General features: G+C 36.4%; 1 protein-coding gene across 12 annotated transcripts in view; it reads left to right on the top strand.

The window, feature by feature from the left end:
• The window catches only part of TRIQK (triple QxxK/R motif containing), a 59660-nt gene extending 40640 nt beyond the window's left edge, over window positions 1–19020 (top strand). For 7 of the 12 annotated variants that reach the window (XM_087931512.1, XM_087931508.1, XM_087931511.1 and 4 more), the window contains 2 exons: window positions 9178–9263; window positions 15326–19020. In XM_087931512.1, coding sequence (XP_087787638.1) covers window positions 9178–9263; window positions 15326–15439 — 200 coding nt within the window. In that variant the 3' untranslated portion in view covers window positions 15440–19020. The remainder of the gene's footprint in view (window positions 1–9177; window positions 9264–15325) is intronic. The other 5 variants (XR_015743258.1, XR_015743255.1, XR_015743256.1 and 2 more) reach the window with 1 other exon arrangement.
• Window positions 19021–19628: the final 608 nt, after the last annotated feature.

The raw sequence follows: 19628 nt of genomic DNA, 5'->3' as shown, positions 1-19628 counted from the left end.
CTTAATGTTGTGTTAAATGATGATGTGTCCTTTGCAAATGTATTATTAGTGTCAAGCTGTTCCATCTCTCAAGATTGAGAAATGGCCAATGATTTGAGCTACCATTAAACCTGAATAATAAAAAAAAGAAAAAGGCTATGTGCTGGGAAGGAGGTTCATGCACACTTGAAGTACTTATGCTCTGACTATATTCAATGCATATCAAAATGTTTCAGTTAGCAATAGACTCCAAAAACATCTTTAATCACAGCAATTGAAACGGTATTAAAGCAAATCTCTCTTCCTCTTTTATAAAGGAAAAATCCCCACATATCTATGGGTGTTAATAGTAAGATCCAATAAAAAGGGCACTGTGATATTGCTGATGAAGTTATAGTTTGATAGGTTTGCTATTAATTTAAATGCTAGTGTAGCTGGAGTCCTTTTATTTGAAGTGTGAAGTTTCATATTACTAACACAATTAGCTTTGTGAATATTAACATCCCATCTCCATAGGCTTCCTAAGAATGCTTTGTAATAGTGCCTAGCCCTATGATATTACCCAGAGGAAAACGGGGACCTGATACCAGAATGAGTCAAGTTCTTCCTCTATCAGAGTTTTGAGAAAACTTCCAAAAATAGGATTTATATATCATCCCTTCTTGGACAACTCATTTCACAGCATACATGTGAAAATAGATTATGATTAACTAACATGTCAATTAACTGCAAAATAGCTTTGTGTGCGGGTCAGTTGAACTTGTCCATATCTAGGACAATCACATATATTTAGCACAAACATCAAATATTGAATTCTCTTGCATATAAATATGTTTATCAACTTCATAGAATTAATGACTGCCATATAGTGGGCAGAGAATCGTATCTTGATGCCTATGAAACTTTCTGCCCTATTATGATTTAATTTCATACAGAGGTTTTCTTCTTCCTTTTCCCTTTTTTCTTGTCTTTTTGAAAAATAGAAAGTTGTGACACAAAGAACTCCTCTCTAACATGATCCTTGTTTTCTAAAAATGCCTCCAGCTTTTACTAAGCATTCTTATTAAATAACAATCATGACTGTAACCCAATGCTTTATATCCACTTGCTCTGGAAACAAACAGAAAAACAAGTAGTTCAGTTAGCCCCAACTTTTCTTGGCTACTCATAGTGGCTGAAAACAAAGAACTGTGGTTGAGAGTTGATGCAAGATGCTGATTTGGGTTGTACGTTTTTGTATTTTGTATTTTTATTATTTTACAATATTGCACTGTTTAATGTTATGAGCCATCAAGAATCGACAGTATTCATGATTGGCAGGACACAAAATTAATAAATACATAAATAGAAATGACATTGGGAGTATAATATGGAGTATGATGGCAACTATGGATGGATTGTTTTCTGGTAAATTGCTGTTAAGGCATCAACAATGTCTAGTATACCTCTTTGGTAAATGATAAGCCTTCACTCACTGAACCAAATAGAAAAGAACTTATTTGAAGCTGATAGGCTGGCTAAATATATTTTAAATATTTTTCTTTTTTTAAATATATGTCAAATATTAAGGCGTATACTAAATATTGGGAATGAAGGATATATTTTCAACAGTAATGATAAATTCAGAAATGTGTCTTTCTAGATTACCTTGTTTTCTATAGATTTCCCTTGTGTACTCTGAATACTTTTAACGATGCCACATCCAATAAATAAAACGAATAGGTAAAATTACACTAGGAAAAGAGCTCATAATAAATTCAGACAGCAAGGATATTTGGTGCACAATAGATGAGAATGTGCTTGCTTTCAACTTTGATGTGTTTCATAAAAGAGAGATATTGAAAATAAAACCAGAAAAAACCCACAAATTTAGCAAAGAGATCTGCAAATTAAACCACACTTAAAAGGGAGCGCACACTGAATAAATTAGTAAGTAGGAATTGGTGTTGTAGGTATCAAATTATCCCTAACATTTAGAGACAAAGAAGTAACAGCTGACCTCCCAGTGCTGGAAACACAAAAGCTGACTGAGCATTGGTGCTATATTATCTTCTATTCCAACGCCATATATGTGCTTATTTTGTGTTCTGGAGTGGCAGGATTACATCCATTTAATAAAAGGTAAAAAAAAGATAAAATGAATTACCTCACAGAACAGGATGCATAGAAAACTTAAAGGAATGTAACAGGACTGCTTAATCTAGAAAAATCATGATTTTTTTTTAAAAGTCCTTAATAAAAATTAAATATTAGGCAACTTACTTGCACGTTTCCTGCATTATGTAGGAAACTATGTATTTTTATTATTGTGGTACAAGCACAAAAATATTCAGGACAGCAGTTTCTTGGCAGATATAAATTGGAGAGAAAGTGCTGAAAGGGATTTTAAATCTGTAATGTATGTCAGTTTTTGGCATGCAGTAAATAACTCATTTTCAGATACTTTGCCTGTGTAATTAAATTTAGATTGTATATTTCGCATTTCAAATATTTTGACTCTTCCTTGTTTGTCATTCAATTGTGGCATAATTGGTGTGGTCTGTATAAATGGGCAATAAATTTATGGACTTTTGTTTGGGAGATCGAGCAATGAATAGAATTTGGTAATCATCCCAGGAGGAATTATCTTGAACATGTATGTGAGAGTTAAAGAACTGAAATTAGTTTTGTTTTTGAATTAAAGACAATTAGATATTTCCAGGCACTCATAAAAGACAATGAATTGAGGAATAAGTTAGAAGCAAGTCCATTTGCAGGTGAAAAGAAATGTTTTTGAATTTGAACCAGCTGTATTTTCTATAAAAGGGTGTTTGCCTGATAGCATAATGTGATTCTTCACACTGTACACTATGATGATACTTAAGAAATAGTAATGCATTAATTTTTAGAATTGCAAATGCAAGCAAAGAACAACTTTGTCTGAGGATAATAATGACAATATTTATGGGCTGGACCAAGGGCAGGAGCTCAAGTCTCAACCAAGGAAGTCCTGAAGTTGACATGTTCATTACACCATCACCAGATGCTAATAGACTAGTTATGCTTGGATAGCAGTAAACACAAAGCAGAAAGGAGAAGACTGGTTAATAGCTGCAATCAAGACATAAAGGAGAAAAGAAACACCGTGATAAAGTAGCTTTAGGTCAGGGGTGTCAAACTTGATTTCATTGAGGGCTGGATCAGCATTGTGCTTGTCCTCCAGGGGCCAGGGTAGGTAGGCCACATGGGATGAAGCAGGCGTGTCCAGTGGTCCGCATCACGTGCTTCCCCCTAACACTGCCTGCTGCCGGTGCTGCCACTGCCACACCTGTTTCTTGGAGGGCCAGCTGCAGAGCCTCTGCTACCAGACAGCTCATGTGCACACACATGCACACACATCTGAAAAGACAGATGTTGGTATGGGCATGGTGCATCCATGCTGAAATGAGTTGGGCTGGGCAGAGGAGACGCTGGCTTGTTGCCTCCTGTGTGCACATGCGCCTGCCAGGATGGCGTGGCTCGGGATGGTGTGCACTTGCCGCCTCTTGGGCACACGCATACCCACCCAGATGACATGGGCGGGGCCAAAGTGATGTGGACCAGCCCCTTACAGTTTCCTGGATGGCTGTGCGGGACGGATCTGACGACATCACGGGCTGCATCCGGCCCATAGGCCTTTAATTTGACACCCCTACTTTAGTGATTACTTAAGGCCAGTCATAAGCCAACTAAAATTCTAGGATATTTCCAGAGTAGACTGATGTAGGGAATCTGGCTAAACTGTTGAACAAGTTTAATTCATACAAAGACCACAATGTGAATAATTATAGCAGGCTAATAAGTGAAAATTTGACAGTGATTCCAGTCAGTGATGGCACTTGATCATATTTTTAGCTGTGTTTTTTGGAGTGGAAATATATGCAATGGTATAGAGATGAGGACAAACATAGTACACTTAGTTTGCAATTATTTATTATATTGATTTATATAGCTGACCATCTCACCAGTTGCAACTCTGGGCAGTGATCAGCAGATTAAAAACCAGCCAGGCATTTGAAAGCCCAGTTTGAACAAATACTTGAATCAAAATGTATTTATCACTCAAAACATGCAATTCTTCAATTTTTGTTGTATGTATTTATATTTATACATGTTTATATAGTATAATATGCAAATATTTATGTAAATTAACAAAAATAAATGAGAAAAATGAATAATAAATAACAGCTTGTCATTGCGACCATCTTGACTTTGTTTTACTCTTCTTCCGGATGCCCCTGTTCATACTTAATAGTTGAAGCTGACTCAGTATCATATGCAGCTACACCAGTGGTAGGATTCAAAACTTTTTATTACCAGTTATGTGGGCATGGCTTGGTGGGCATGGCTAGGTGGATGTGACCATGTGACTGGATGGGCATGGCTTCTCCTTTTTTGTTTTTTTTTTGCTTTTTTGCAGCCATACCTCCCCCCCCCCCATTTTTTGGGCCTTCTGGGCCCTGGGCCTCAGAAAGAAAAAATACAGAGCTTGGAGGGGGTATGCATCAATCCCCTCGCTCTGTTTTGCGACCTTCTGAGCCTCAGAAGAGCCTCCTGGGGGGGGGTGTTTTTGCTCTCAGAAGGCCCAGGAAGGCAAAAAATGGAGAGGGGGGCTGTGCCCCTCCCTCCATTTTTTGCCTTCCTGGGCCTTGGAATCCTCCTGGGCGAAGCAGTAAGACAGGCTAGGGGAATCCTGGCACAGCTGATCGTATGAACAGCTGATTGTCAGGAGTGGAAAAATACCTTAAGGGGTGAGCATCAGGCAGGCGGGGTGAGTGAGCATCAGTTGGGTGGGGCAAGTGAGCCAGCAGTGATTGGGTGACTGGGCAGCCGGGTCGGGGGCATGGCCAGCCAGAACTTACTACCGTTTGGGTGACTCACACCAAATCCTTGCTACCAGTTTGCCCGAATCAGTGCAAACTGGCTGAATACCATCATTGAGTTACACAGATTTTGTTCCTTTACTTCTATGTACAGTTGGATTTTGAAAGCTTTCTCATGCATTAAGAATTGTACTATAATAATGGAAGATTACATAAATACTTGATTTAGCAGTGTATGGCATTGATACTTCTGCAGTCTAGCCAGTGGACACTGGAGGAGGTGGAGGACTGGAAAATTCAAGGGAACTACTGACTGAAGTAGTCAAATGACTCAAACACAAACCAGTATAGACAGGGACACTAAGATATTGAACTTGTTGATCAGAAAGGTCGGCAGGTCAGCGGTTCGAATCCCTAGCGCCGCGTAACGGAGTGATCTCCTTTTACTTGTCCCAGCTTCTGCCAACCCTAGCAGTTCGAAAGCATGTAAAAATGCAAGTAGAAAAATAAGGACCACTTGGTGGAAAGGTAACCATGTTCCGTGCACCTTCTGCATTTAGTCATGCCAGCCACATGACCACAGAGACTTTTTCGGACAATGCTGGCTTTGTAATGGAGATGAGCACCACCCCCTAGAGCTGGAAACAACTAGCACGTATATGCAAGGGGAACCTTTACCTTTACTGACTGGTAGGGTGGTTTGTGGGGAGAGGTTATCTGTTAGACAGACAGAAATAACAGCATGTGGTTAGTAGTTATGCACTGGTAGTCGTTGACTTATGACTGGTTGCTTTGCCACCATTCAAAGTTCTGATGGATCTGTTTGGCTGAGTACTTACAACCCAGATTAGAAGTTCCAATGATAACCCTCACTTGCAGTCACATGACTGCATTTTGGGAACTCATCATTTAGTTGGATAGCTCTGGTGAGAAACTCTGATCTAGCAAATGTATTATTTGAAGAACTTTCAAAGGAGTTTGCATTGCTTGTATAAGCTAAATATTTCAGTCTGCAATCTTTTGGGTTCATCTGGTAGCTTTGCCATATAGGTGGTTATCTTGGGGTTTTTATTTTTATGTTTTAAAAAGGATGAGTCAAGTATTTAAAGGAAGTTACTATTTTCCTTTTATCTTTCATTATGTCTTTTACACACAATTGATTCAAACTTGTATTCTCTCCTCTGATTTTAATATTTAAAAAGGAGAGTAAAAAAATTAATCACAGATGCTTTGTTAGTGAGATTTACCAGCTGTAGATTCGCTGTAAAAATAGATTGTTTACAGTAAAGGTGGTTTCAATTCTTCATAACTATGTTTGCAGTAAATGTAATTTCAAGTTGTTAACACTGACTTTAAATTCCCTCCGCATATATTGCCAATTATAAATTGATTCACAGTCAGATTTAGGAAATAATAATAGAGAACATAAAATTTATTTCAGCAGACTACCTGAAACCACTTACTGATATGTTGCCCTGATTAATGGGCTCTTTCTGGATATTTGGACATAGTCATGCAGCACATCAATAACCTTTTGTTGAAAGCAACTGATTCTTCTTAAGGCATAATGGTACTGATTAAAATCTTGTATTACTTCTCCTCAGATGGATCTGATGCGCATCCAATGCACGTAATTGTCCTTAGACCTTGTGCTTCAGCCCAAACTATTTTTATCTGCATTTAAATTTATTGCTGCAGAAATTATTCCTATATATCATTGTTTTGTACTGCATAATTGCTTCGAAGATGAATGATTTATCGGAAGGAGAAGGTACTTTATTTTATATCTTTCTACTTAATGGAAAAAGAAGGTAGATTGCTATAAGGCTGATTGAAATATCTCTCCTAATACTGTCTTATTTAAGGGTTTTTTGTGAAAGAGCAAAATAATTATTGATGATTATAGATAGACCTGAAGATCAGGATAATGATAAACCAGGTGTTAGTTATTTATTTTTTAATTTATTATAATGTTTATAAGTTGCCTTCAAACTAAACATTTATTTCAGGAAGGGATAAAAATCCTATATCTAAAAATGTGAACTAAAAAGGGCTGGATAAAATACATATTAAAACAATAACTTAAACTAAATATTTAAACCATTAACTTCTCGACAACAAAATTAAGGTTCATTAAAAAGCAGTTCCCCCTCAAATCTTGCTATGCTACCTCATTGTCATGCGGATAGTCTTCCTGGGAGGGATGAGCAATGAATTTCTGGAAGTAGGGCCAAGAACTCTCCAGACTCACCCAAAGCGTGGAAGTTATCCCAGTTGCTCAAATAAAGCAAGTAAGCATCTATACTGAGAAGCAGGTAAAGGAATATGTTGCGAATGGATGATCTTTAGTGATAATAGGAAAAACCACATGGATAAGATAAGCTGGCTGACAATAAGTTGCTGCATGATGGGCCCAACATCATCATTGGATGGCACTCAACATGCTACTGAGGAGCAACTGAGGAAGTTGTGGTATTTATAACACAGCTAGAGAAAAGCTTTTGTAGTATCTAGTTACTGATGTTGCTATGTGGGAAAAGAACATCAGAAGCTGCAGAAATAGAATTACTGTGGGGATGTGGAATGAAAGAAGCATGAAGATGGGAAAGCTCAGACAATGAAAAATGAAATGAATCAGCTATACATTGGCATATTAGGTATTAGCGAATAGAAATGGACTGCAATTGGAAACTTTCATTCAGTAAATCATACTGTTTATTACTTGGGACACCAAAAAGAAAGCTATGTTGCTTTTATAGGAAAAATATAACAAGGACAGTACTTAGGTGGGATGAATGGTAAAATAATACTTATTACACTTGATGGACTACCCTTTCATAAGATTGTTATATTCAAGTTTATGCTTCAACCACTGAAACATAAGAGGCTGACAGCTTTTATGGTTAGTTCAATATGAAATTGAAAGAGCATACAAGCTATCATAGTTGTGCTTATTGCAGTTGTGGTGCTGATATGCAAAGTATTAAACATATTATGCAGGATTGCCCACAATATGTGTTCTCTGGTTTCCTAGAAGATCTGCATGAAGCAATACTAGGATAGCTGAATTGGACATCCAGTTATGAGGACATGCTGTATCCCCATAGAAGCTTTGTATATATTTATGTGGATTGTGTGTATATGTTTACTCCTCTTTGTCATGCTGTCATCATACACTAAATATATGCTAGTTGTCCTTGAGGTGGCTGGAGAATGGAATGCCAGTTGGAAATAATAAGGAGAAAAGATAATTGGACTCTATGGCCTTGGAATGACTTTCCAGTTTCTGTGAGTCCAAATATTTTTTCATTGATGGCGATCCAAAGGAACTGTGGAATTAAATCAAAGAAATTGTTAAGGGTGAATTCTCAAAGACTCTAACCAAAGTATGTCAGCAAGTCTGGAGAACAACCAATGGTGAACATATTAGAACAGGTTAAACCCGTGGTGGCTAACCTTTTTGGGCTCCTGTGCCAAAAATTGTGCTTATGTGTGCACACACAAAAAGTGTGCTTATGTGCACACTTGCGTGCCAGCACCCAGGAGGCAATGAGCGCCCCCCCCATGTCCCGTGAGCATGCATGCACAATTTCCACCCTGCCCCCTTACCTGCACTGTGCCTCACAGCTGATTTTTTGGCTGGTTTGAGGCCTTTTTCGGCCTCCCGGAGGCTTGAAAAAAGCCTCTGCAGGCTTTGAAGGCCGAATAATAGGCCCGTTTCATCACTTCCAGTATTACAGAGATTTGTGTGACTCCCATCCTAAGGACAATTTGGTTGTTTCCATGGGTCTTGGAAAAGAGTGATTATGGACTCTCCATGGTCTTGAGTTTTTGTTTTTTTATTGGTAGTGTAGATAACTTCCAGTCTGCTGTAATTTTTTCTGTATGTTTTTTTTCTTTTTTAATTGCAAGAGAGCCAAAGTTTTTAAGAAATTGGGTGGCCTCAATATGTAATTTAATGAATTAATCTCACTGCATGGAAACATTATATACATTTTGATTATTATGTAAAATTTTTCATGAAATAATTGCTCTGTTCATGTGCCTTTCTTCTCTCTGTGTGTGTATGTACTGGATTTGGCACCACAGGGTGGTATGTTATGTCAGCAGTGTTTTGGAATTGTATGTGACCATCCCACACACAAAATAATAAATTGTTCAGACTATAGTCTCATGTAACCCCCATTTAAGCAAATATCTCAATGTGGTTGAACTACCAATTCCATACCACGGTAGCTCTTTGTGTCTATTAAAGATAGCAATTGTCTCTTTTTGGGGGTACGCCACGGTCATTAAACAACTGTCCCTCATTTGCTCTGGAAGGCATTCAGTGATACATTTTCCCCTTCCTCAACAGGAAAACAAGATTATAAAAAAACCAAACCAATGTTAAAAGCTGCAAGACTGAAAGCAGAGGCCAAAAAAACTGCACCAGGCATAAAGGTATGGCTAGAATATACGTATTTACATCAATATCCAATAAATATTGAGTTTCTTTTATCCAGAAAAAACTGTTGGGTGAATATTGTTCTTTAAGATATTGTATATGACATTGATGTTTTCCTTGAGAATTAGTTTATGCCACTGCTAATTAAACCAAATGCCAGAATCTAATATATTCATTGAATTAACCCACCCAACAAACTACAATTACTAAAAAAAAAAAAAACCTGCAGTTTTGTTTGAGAGTCAATTACTTTGAATTTTCTGAAACATATTGTTGGTATCATGCACATATTTGATAAGCATCCTTGTTTTAAAGCAGCTTATGAGCTACATTAGATGAAAATAAATATTGTTCCAAGCATACCATATAATGCTGTACATCTTATTGATTTATTGAAAAAAATCTAAATCCCATTGACTTCAGTAAGATTCAGAGAAGTTGTGTGTTTGTGGTTAAAGTCATTCTGATCATTATGTCATAGAATCATAGTGCTGGAAGGAAGCTTCTAGTCCAACCCCTGGCCATGGCAGGATACCTTATGTTATCCCAGACAAATAGTTTTTCAATCTTTTCTTGAAAACCTTCAGCAACGGTACACCTACAGCTCTGGGAGACAAACTGTTCTATTTGTTAATTGTTCTCACTGTCATGAAGTTTCTCCTTATTCCAGGTTGGATCTCTCTTTAATGAACTTCCACCCATTGCTTTTTGTCCTTCCCTTAGGAGCTTTGGAGAATAATTTAATCTCTACCTCTCTGTGGCAACCCTTCATGTACTGGAAGACAGTTAATCATGTCACCACTAATCCTTCTCTTCATTAGGCTAAGCATACCTAGCTCCCTTAATGATTCCTTGTATGATTTATCCTGCAGATCCCTTATTATCTTAGTTGCTCTTCTCCGCATCTTTCTAGGATCTCAGCATCTTTTTTGTATTTTGGTGGCCAGAATTGGATGCAGTATTCCAAGTATGGCCTCGGTAGTGCAGTATAAAGTATTACTATTACCTTTTGTGATATTGGTACTATCCCTGATTTAATGCAGCCTAGGACTGCATTAGCTTTTTTGGCAGCTGTAGCACATTTTTGGCTCATACTTGGTGCACAAGTGATGGTGCACTAGGACAAACTCCCCCATTGACTTGGCTTGTCAGAAGTTGCAAAAAGTGTTCCCATGACCCTGAGATACTGCAACCGTCATACATGTGTGTCCGTTGTCAAGCATCTAAATGTAAATCACGTGACCATGGAGATGCTGCAATGGTTATAAGTGTGAAAAATGGTCATAAGCCACTTTTTTCAGTGCCATTGCAATTTTGAACAGTCACTAAGCAAACTGCTGTAAGTCAAGGACTACCTGTAAATATGGTAGTACAATCCTAAAATTAATTTGTTAGTTTACGAGAGATTTGCATCCAATCCCAACAAGAGCAAGTATTACCCAGGCTGTTTTTAGCAATGTAGTGATGAGTATAAAGATGATATGTATTTCCTATAAACCATTTATATTTAGATTTCATTACATTGGAAAGAACAACCTGAGGTAGTATGAAAACAGACAAATAAAGAATGAGAACAATTTCATGAAGAAAGGAAGTGCTAGCTATTACTAGGTTGGACGATCTGTTATTGTTCAAAACGGAACTCTAATTTCATTGCATTTCAAAAAAAATTCAATGAAACATTCTTTCAACATTTACTTTGTTTACTGCAGTGATTGAATTTTCATTAGGAATGTAGATGTAGGAGATACTAGGCTGAGCCCAAAGAAAGGGTCAAACGCGCAATCAGTCAGGAATCCTTTCATGCTCACAAGAGATCTAAGTCCAGCCCACTGTGAATTCCTTATCTCCCACCAAATTGCTTTAGCCATTAGTAATTCAGATTCTTGTAGAGAGCTTAAGCTTACAATAAATATTTATACCCATTTGAACTGCCCTGGATCTCCTAATTTCTCTGGCGCTTGAAGTAGGTTTACAAAAGTTTGCAAAAGTTTGATCTTATTTTCCTGAGAGTATGGCCTTAAACTTTTCTAAATCAACCCCAGTGTGATACTTTTGATTTCATCTCTAGCATGTTAATTAGTTTACTCTGGTATATTTTGATTGCCTGCCATTTTCATGTAGGCTTGAAAATAAAAAAGTTTCATTTAGTCATTGCCATTTAATACTTTGTTAATTTCCCCAAAGAGTGATTTTTATCTATGTTGATAATGTCAATGTAGCAACTTGTGAGCAATAAATATCCACTATTTTTTACTCTTCCTGAAGAAGGATGACTGTTTGATTGCTGTATTTATATGCTTTTTGATACATATTACGAGCTATTTGTGTGATGATAGTTTCAGTATTAAAATGTTCGTTTCATGGGAATTATTTTTAGCTCTTCAACAAAAAATCATGCTTGTATCCAAACCATGGCCATCATCAATATTTTCTCCAAGTTTAGAAATAAACAGTTTCATGCCATGTTTCACAAGATACTTCGTTAAACACCTGATCTGTTTTAACATAGTGACCTCATGCACATATTGCACTAAACCAAAGTGTAGTTTGTTTATTTTTGGCATATGTTGAGCAAACCCAGATAGTTGTAACTTATATTGAAAGCTGTAGTTGAGTAATTATGGCTTGATGTAATATGGGGGACAAGCCAACAGATTTTCTTAAGTTTCTAAGAATGCTTAACGTATCCACTGATCCGAGAAATTTTTGTGTGTTTCCCTCCAACTGGAATTTCTACAATTGGAGGGCATCAGCTTGACAAAGGTTGCTGCAAAAGATCAGGAACATCTTTAGGAATCTTCATAGGAAAGATTAAATGGTTAAGATTTACTGCTAACATCTGAGAACAGAAAACATGTAATTATGCTGACATGCATAAACCTTTATTGAAATTTGAAACAGAAGAAGAACAAGTGGAAGACTGTGTGAGAAGATGGACTGAGAACTTTGAACATAACATATTGATTGAACACCGTGAAAATATGTGATTAAACGGATTGTCGTTCATATTGTATTATGTTATAACTTAATTTAAAATATTTTTTTTGGTAAAGTAATGTACCATTGGTGCATGATTCCAGAAAAATTGTCTAAAGTGTATAAAGGTACTTCAGATTTAAGTTGGAAATGTGGACATTTTATCATGCACGGTGGTTTTTCTTCTCTCTTTTTCATTTCTCATTATTTTTCTTTATTCCTTTTTAATTCAACATTTGAAGTTTTTAATTCTGTTGAAAAAAATTCAATAAACATTAAAAAAAAAGAACAGAAAGCATGGAGTGCCATGCTGCAAGGTGAGGTCAACAGGAATAAACAAGCTGACTTTAAGGCAATTTTATACACCACTGCTATATTTTAGGAAGGAATGGCATTTCCTATAATTTTCAGAGGAGTTCAGTGCACGATGGGATTGTGGTGAGGTTTCATATAATGAGAGAAATACATAACAACAAAGCCATTATTCAATTGGGTCCAATTTTGAAACTAGTTTAGCCTAGGGAGAAAGCCAGCTACCAGACAAAATGAAATGGGAAAAGCAGGCAGAATAGAAACTATAATATCCAGGGAGATGGTAGGATCTCATTATCTGTTCCTGACCAGAAAAAACTTGGTAGTTGAGTGCCATTCATGCATTGGATTTCCTTAAGATGCTCGATGATCTGTTGTTGTGGTTTCCTAGAATAATGTTGGAGATTATCTGTGTTTTTAATTCTATTAGATGAAACCAGAAGATGATACTGAAGCTTAAACTAGCCTTCTTACATTCTTTACAAAAATGGAGATTGGTAGTAGTACAACAGCAATATTAAATAGGGTAGGGTTTTTTGGTTTTTGGATTTAAAAAGAGCTCATGGGTCAAATTATTTGTGTGTAAAAGAAAATTTGGGCTATTAGCAGAATGATAATCCACAGAGAACTTAGCCCAAGGAAGCTGTAACTGAAAAGTGTGTAAATGGCATATATTGAATTAGGCATCTAAAATACTGCAAAAATATAAAATAGATTCTTGTAAATGCGAGTAAAGTATGTTCCAGAAGAACATGTCAGATCATCCAGCAGAACTCCCCATTCTCAGAGGTTGACAGAAATTTAACTCTTTAGAACAATCTCATCCTTTTAAATTTGGTTATTTTTTTAATGTTCATGAAAAGAAAATCATTGCTTTGAGAAAATCATTCAGTCTATTCTAATTTATGTAATGCAGAAGAAATCTGTTTCTAAATCCCATTGACCTCTTTTCTCCTCCTCTTGTTACTTTATCTAAACCATTATTGATAATATGTTTTATTTTTTAAAAAAAATTGCATATGGTGTCTTCTCAAGTGCTACCTGCTGTAAATTTGAGACCTGAGCGATTATACCCTCCATAAAATTCACATCTTTCAAAAGTTTTATGTACCTATTATGGATTTTAGTTGTTTTCCCTGCACTAGGCCAGTTGCTTTTGAAAGCTGAAAGAATATAAAGAGCTATATTCTTTTATGACTGGATGGCATGAAATATTAAATAACCCTAAAGTCTTCTGTGAATTAGCCCCTCACAAATGACAACGATTCCCTATGATTCCAAACTTTTTTAGTAGAAAAGTGTCTAGGCTAAACAATTACTTAATCAAAACTATCATATGTGTGTATATATTCCATGTACGCATGTGATACACACACACCAACAGCCATGCACACATCAACCTGAATCAGTCCCCTGCAGAATGAATGAAGGTGCTTTTTCAAGAAGCAACTGGACTTTCTTTGTTTTTCCTTGAAGATGTTTCGTTTCTAATCCAAGAAGGTTCTTCAGTTCTAACTGAATGATGCAGAATTCCCCACTATTCAGTTAGAACTGAAGAAGCTTCTTGGATGAGAATTTAAATGTCTTCAAGGAAAAACAAAAAAAGTCCAGTTGCTTATTGAAAAAACATCTTTGGGACAACCATGACCTGGATGACTGAGAATCTCCATATCTTGCAGAATGAATGCCTCTTCATAGATGTTTTTTGACTCTATGCTTAAGTGGGATTGATTGGTCCAAAATCATCCAGTTGATTTTCGGGCCTAAATGAAAAATAGAACTTGGGTCTACTCACTCCAGTCTAGCACTGTAACGAGTATACCACATAGCCTTTTGTACATATACATATGTGAAATCATGATGGTGCCCACCAATAGAAAATGGTGCTGAGTGCTAATATATTGGTATAACCACTCTGTAGAGAATAAGCAAGACTAAAACCACAATTAGGGTGATCCTGATTCCAGTCAAAAATCCCTTTTTACCAGTCTCTTGTTACCATAAAGACTGGCAATAATAAGAGCTTTTATTCCAGTTTGAAACAGCATCCTATGACAAACTGTGTTTCTAGTGGGAGGTGAGAAATGAGTTACATTAAGATTGTGGCAGGAAGAACTTAATCCCCCATTTGACTTATGTTTCTCCAGATCTCCACATAATATTTCAGGTGTGTTTATGATATGTCATTTCATAGCCTAGAACAGGTTGGAAGCCATAATCTGAAATAGTTTTGTGCTGAAGTATAAGCACAAATCCCTCACCACTGACTGTATTTTCAAGAGTTACTAACCAATCTCCAAGATTTGCTAACCAATTTCATAGCTTCAGTCTAGAAAAGATTGGCAAAAAATAGCTGTTTCAAAATAATATTGTGTTAAGATATACACTCTGAAGTTCAAAATAAAAAAAAAAACTTCCTCAAATCTTCTGATTATGTAGATAGTTTAATTGAAAGCAATATAGAAATGGTTTGCCTTTCCCTTCTTTCAGGGTTATTATTAAAAAAAAATAGTAGTACAATCTATATCCCTTAAATTTGCTCATAATCTTCTATCCAGATAGATATTGCCATGATTTATGATTCTCTTGGGTACAAGATTAAAAATAAAAAATACTTATATACATTTTAAATTGCAGGATAATAGTCTGTTTTTGGAGATCTCAGTAGCTGTTACTGATTATAATGTTTATATTTATAAATGTAACTATCACATCAGCTCTTACTTAACTTAAAGTGATACTTAATTTTTTTCTCTTTTTAATACAGGAAGTCACCCTTGTCCTTGTGGCTATATTGGTATTCTTATTGGCATGTTATGCTTTCTTTTATCTTAACCTTTCTGAAGAAGATGACCTAGGTCTGGAAAAGGATGGAAATTAGCCAAATTGTTTTTGAAGATTTCTTCTAGAAAAGCATTACTCTTGTCGACTTCAGCCATGAACAGCTGCTCGTCATCAAAGTGGACAAAATGGGAATCAGTTCCTGCAACTCTGAAATTAATAATACACTTGAGACTATCTCAGCCAGTCTTATGGATATTAATGAGGTTCTTCTCCTTTTCAAACTGTAGTTTATTGGCTAAAGTTGACCTTTTTCTTCATTTCGTTTTTCAACTGGAAATATTTCATTCCAGAAAACAATTTTCTATATTCTATTTTCATTAGTGTTATTGTGTGGATGAAAAGAATTTGATTTTCTTAGAACTTGGCAAACAAATACAAATTACAGATATGACTCAAACACAAACCAATATAAACTGTGATATCTGAACACATATTTCTATTACTTCCAGATTCTACTAATTGTTGTGTGAGTGATTCGGCCCATTTTTAATTCTTATCTCCAAAACAAAAAGAATTTATATGTGCTGAATGTATGTGAGTCATGCATGATAGTTTTTGGATTAAAAACTCTATACAGCTGGTCCTTGACTTATGATTGTAATTGAGCACAGAATTAGAGTCGTAAATCATGCCGCTTGTAAAGTGGGTCACCATGTGACTGCACCCGATTTTATGACTTTTTTTGCAGGTGCCATTAAGTGAATGCTATTGTTGTTACAAAAACCCATTGTACTCAATGGACATTTTTTGCTAGAAACCTGTTCCTAGCAAAATGCCAGTTTAAATGCCAGTTTCAAGCAAAAAACGTAAATCACCATGTGATTGGTGATGTGAATATGGGATGCTGCAAATGCAGGCCAATTGCCAAGCACCAAAATGTGATCATGTGACCATGGGGGGGGACGGCTATTGGAACTGCAAAACTGGGTCATTAGAAATACTGGGGAGGTCCATCATAGCAATAGCACATAAGACTTATAGACTGCTCCATAGTGCTTTACAGTCCCCTCTAAGCAGTTTAGAGTCAGCATATTGCCCCTAACAATTTAAGTCCTCATTTTACTGACCTTGGAAGGATGGAAGGCTGAGTCAGTCTTGAGGTGGTTAGGATCGAACCTCTGGTAGTCAGCAGAATTAACCTGCAATATTGCAGTCTAACTAATGAGCCATCACAGCTGTTCATCATAACTTCTAAGGGTCATTTAATGACCAACCATAAGTTGAGGACTACCTGAAGCATACTTTACTTTATAAGTTAAACTGATTTGCCGGGAAGTGAGTGTTTTATGCACAGTTCTGTCATTATAATATTATAAGGGCTTCCTCTTTGTACCATAGGACCAATGTATCAAAACCGCATTTCATATACTTTTGGTTTTAATAAGACAGCAAATCACATGTTCACATTCCACTTCATTAGTAATCCTTCAGAAGTTTCTTTTTTGTAGAACACAATAATTGATGTTAATATTATGTGAAAAACATGCATTTTAGCCCTGTAGCAAAGCCCTAGAAATCAAAATGTTTCATAGTATGTCTATTAGGAATAGAACACAGAGCACAGCCTAATTCAAATACAAGGCCTGTGACTTAAGTGGAAACCATTCTGAAATACACGTGTTCAAAAATTCTGCCAAGCTGGTTGCATCCCTGCAAATGCAGATATCAACAAATTTATGTATTTTTTAAAAACCAATTTGCAATGGCTACCTTGAGTTCAAAGTTTCTTTCAGGAAAAAAGAAACCCTGGAAATTCTATTAGAATAATAGTTACAGTAAACCAAGACCAAGAAGATATCAGAGATGTGAGATACATTTGAATGTATTTCTTAACACCAAATTAAACACTGCTGTTTGTGAGAAAAACCAGAAACAATAACAAGGGAAATCTATTCCAAAGCCTCCAGTAAAAATGGGATGGGTATTATGCAACATGGTCTCACAGAAAGGGCAACCTCAAGCCACCATTGACTCATCTTCTACTACATCTTTTTATGGAAACTGAAAAGTTTCACCTTAATAAGAAAGAAAACCTTCGTGTTGTCAAGAGAAGTTGAAAGAAGAAATCAAATAGCCATATATTACTCATTTTTTAATTTCAACTTGTCTGTATGGTGGCTACATCAAATTTCTCTGCTCAGAAAAAAATCACTCCCATCTCATTGCCACTTTGGTGCAAATTTATTTTCAGCATTCTTCTGACTCCTCTATAGCTGGGTATCAGTAGTCATATTTTTTGTTCATTGCCAACTGTTCAGAGCACATGTGTTCTGTCAGAAATGGCACCTGGATAATAGAAACACTAGGATTCACATATGCTCTGAAGCAAAGTTCCTTCCTCTTGGGCTAACTGAAAACGTGTAAATAGAAAGTTCACTCAGTGTCGAGTTTAATTAGTACACTGCTTCATTAACATAAAGATGAAAATTCTGTTTTAATTGTATCATGTAATATCAGCAAGAAATATAAAAATATATGGTAGCTTTAAAACCATTTTCATCTCTTCTCAATACTGGCTCTGAAATCTTTCTCATACAGAAAACAACATTAGAGTTTCTTTAAACTTTATTGAAAGATATAATTCTAGTTATGCTATATCACAACTGCTCTTTCTTCATAACCTTCATTCCAAAGAAATATTATTTTAAAATATAGATGATTAAAGTATTTGATTAGTGTTTTTCTGTTGAGAAATGTTGGCTACAAAGGTTATGATGAGATCCACAAACATGGATGCTTACACTAACCATTCAAATAGCATTAGGGTGGTAACACGACCCTAATTATTGTTCAGAATGAGAAAGTTTAATAAATAAGGTTTCAGTTGGACTTAGTTTATTAGCATGGAACCACAATACTTCTTAGTTCTATTTACAAGCTAATTGAGAGAATGTTGATTACTCCAAACTTAAAGCAACTAATTTAAATAGTGAAAATGTGTGGATTATATATGTAGATTTGTTCAATCATGAAAAATTGTTACGGCTAAGCAAATAATAATACAGTTCTTTGAGAAAGAAAAAAATGTGATATTAGAAATGTTTCTCAAATACCTTGCTAATAGATTCTGCTGATATTATGTAGAATAAACAATTACATTCATTCCAGTAAATCAGTTGACTGGCAAATGTTCCCTCTTATTGAAGGGGTCACTTTTATCAGTCTGCAATCATGTTGACCTCCACCTTGCATAATCTCTGCCTTTTGTAAGGCTATTTATGGTGAGTAGGCTACATAATTGGTCAAGGAGGGATTTCTATGGTCAAGGAGGGATATGTATTGGTATATGTATCCATTACAACTGGTCTGTGAGTTTATATGATTGGGCCCCAGTTGGATATGATCATTCTTTATGCAAATCTTATTTAATGTAATTCAGAATTCCATGTGTTGTATAGTAAATACATTTTATAGATATGTCTTTTTCTGAGAAGACGAAAACAATTTCACATGGCACATCAATATACTTCACTGAACAACAGCTTCTCCTCATGTTTACTAAAAATTCAAATTGGTGAGGAAACAGCCAAAACGTTAGGTGCTAGTATTTCTCAAACAGATGTCTCAGCATAATTTTGTCATGTAGTTGGAAGAATAAACATGCATAATTCTGAATTACTACACTGTAGATGCTATTTATTTGTTTATTTTAATAATTTCCAGTTCTGTAAATATCACTATCAGATTTTGCCAGTTTTGGGAAGCAATAGCAACCTTGACCTATAAATATTGGGAACGAACAAGTAGCTAGGGGTGAGATTCAAATTTCTTAACTGGTTCTGTGGGTGTGGCCTAATTTGTGGATGTGGCTTGATCAAGCACGCCCAGATGGTCATGTGACCACCAAGCCACGCCCACCCAGTCATATGACCAGCTGGGTGTGCTTGGTCATGTGACTGTGTGGGTGTGGCCAACTCAATGTCACTCACATGGAGGGGCACCTCGCCTGGCTTCTCTCAGCTGGCACTCCTCCCAGCCGGCACAGCCATGGATCCCCATGGCTTCTTCGTGACCAGGGGGAGAAGGAGAATATTCCCTTCTCTCACAGCTAGCATGGCCATGGATCCCCATGGCTTCTTTGTGACCAGGGCGAGAAGGAGAATATTCCCTTCTCTCACAGCTAGCATGGCCATGGATCCCCATGGCTTCTTCGTGGCCAGGGGAGAAGAAGAACATTCCCTTCTCTCCCAGCCAGCATGGCCATGGATCCCTGCAGCTTCTTTGTG

The sequence above is a fragment of the Pseudonaja textilis genome, chromosome 3 (assembly GCF_049901715.1).
Source record: "Pseudonaja textilis isolate UNSWEBS1 chromosome 3, rPseTex1.2, whole genome shotgun sequence".
Lineage (NCBI taxonomy): Eukaryota > Metazoa > Chordata > Lepidosauria > Squamata > Elapidae > Pseudonaja > Pseudonaja textilis.
This window is presented reverse-complemented; position numbering and strand designations above follow the sequence as displayed.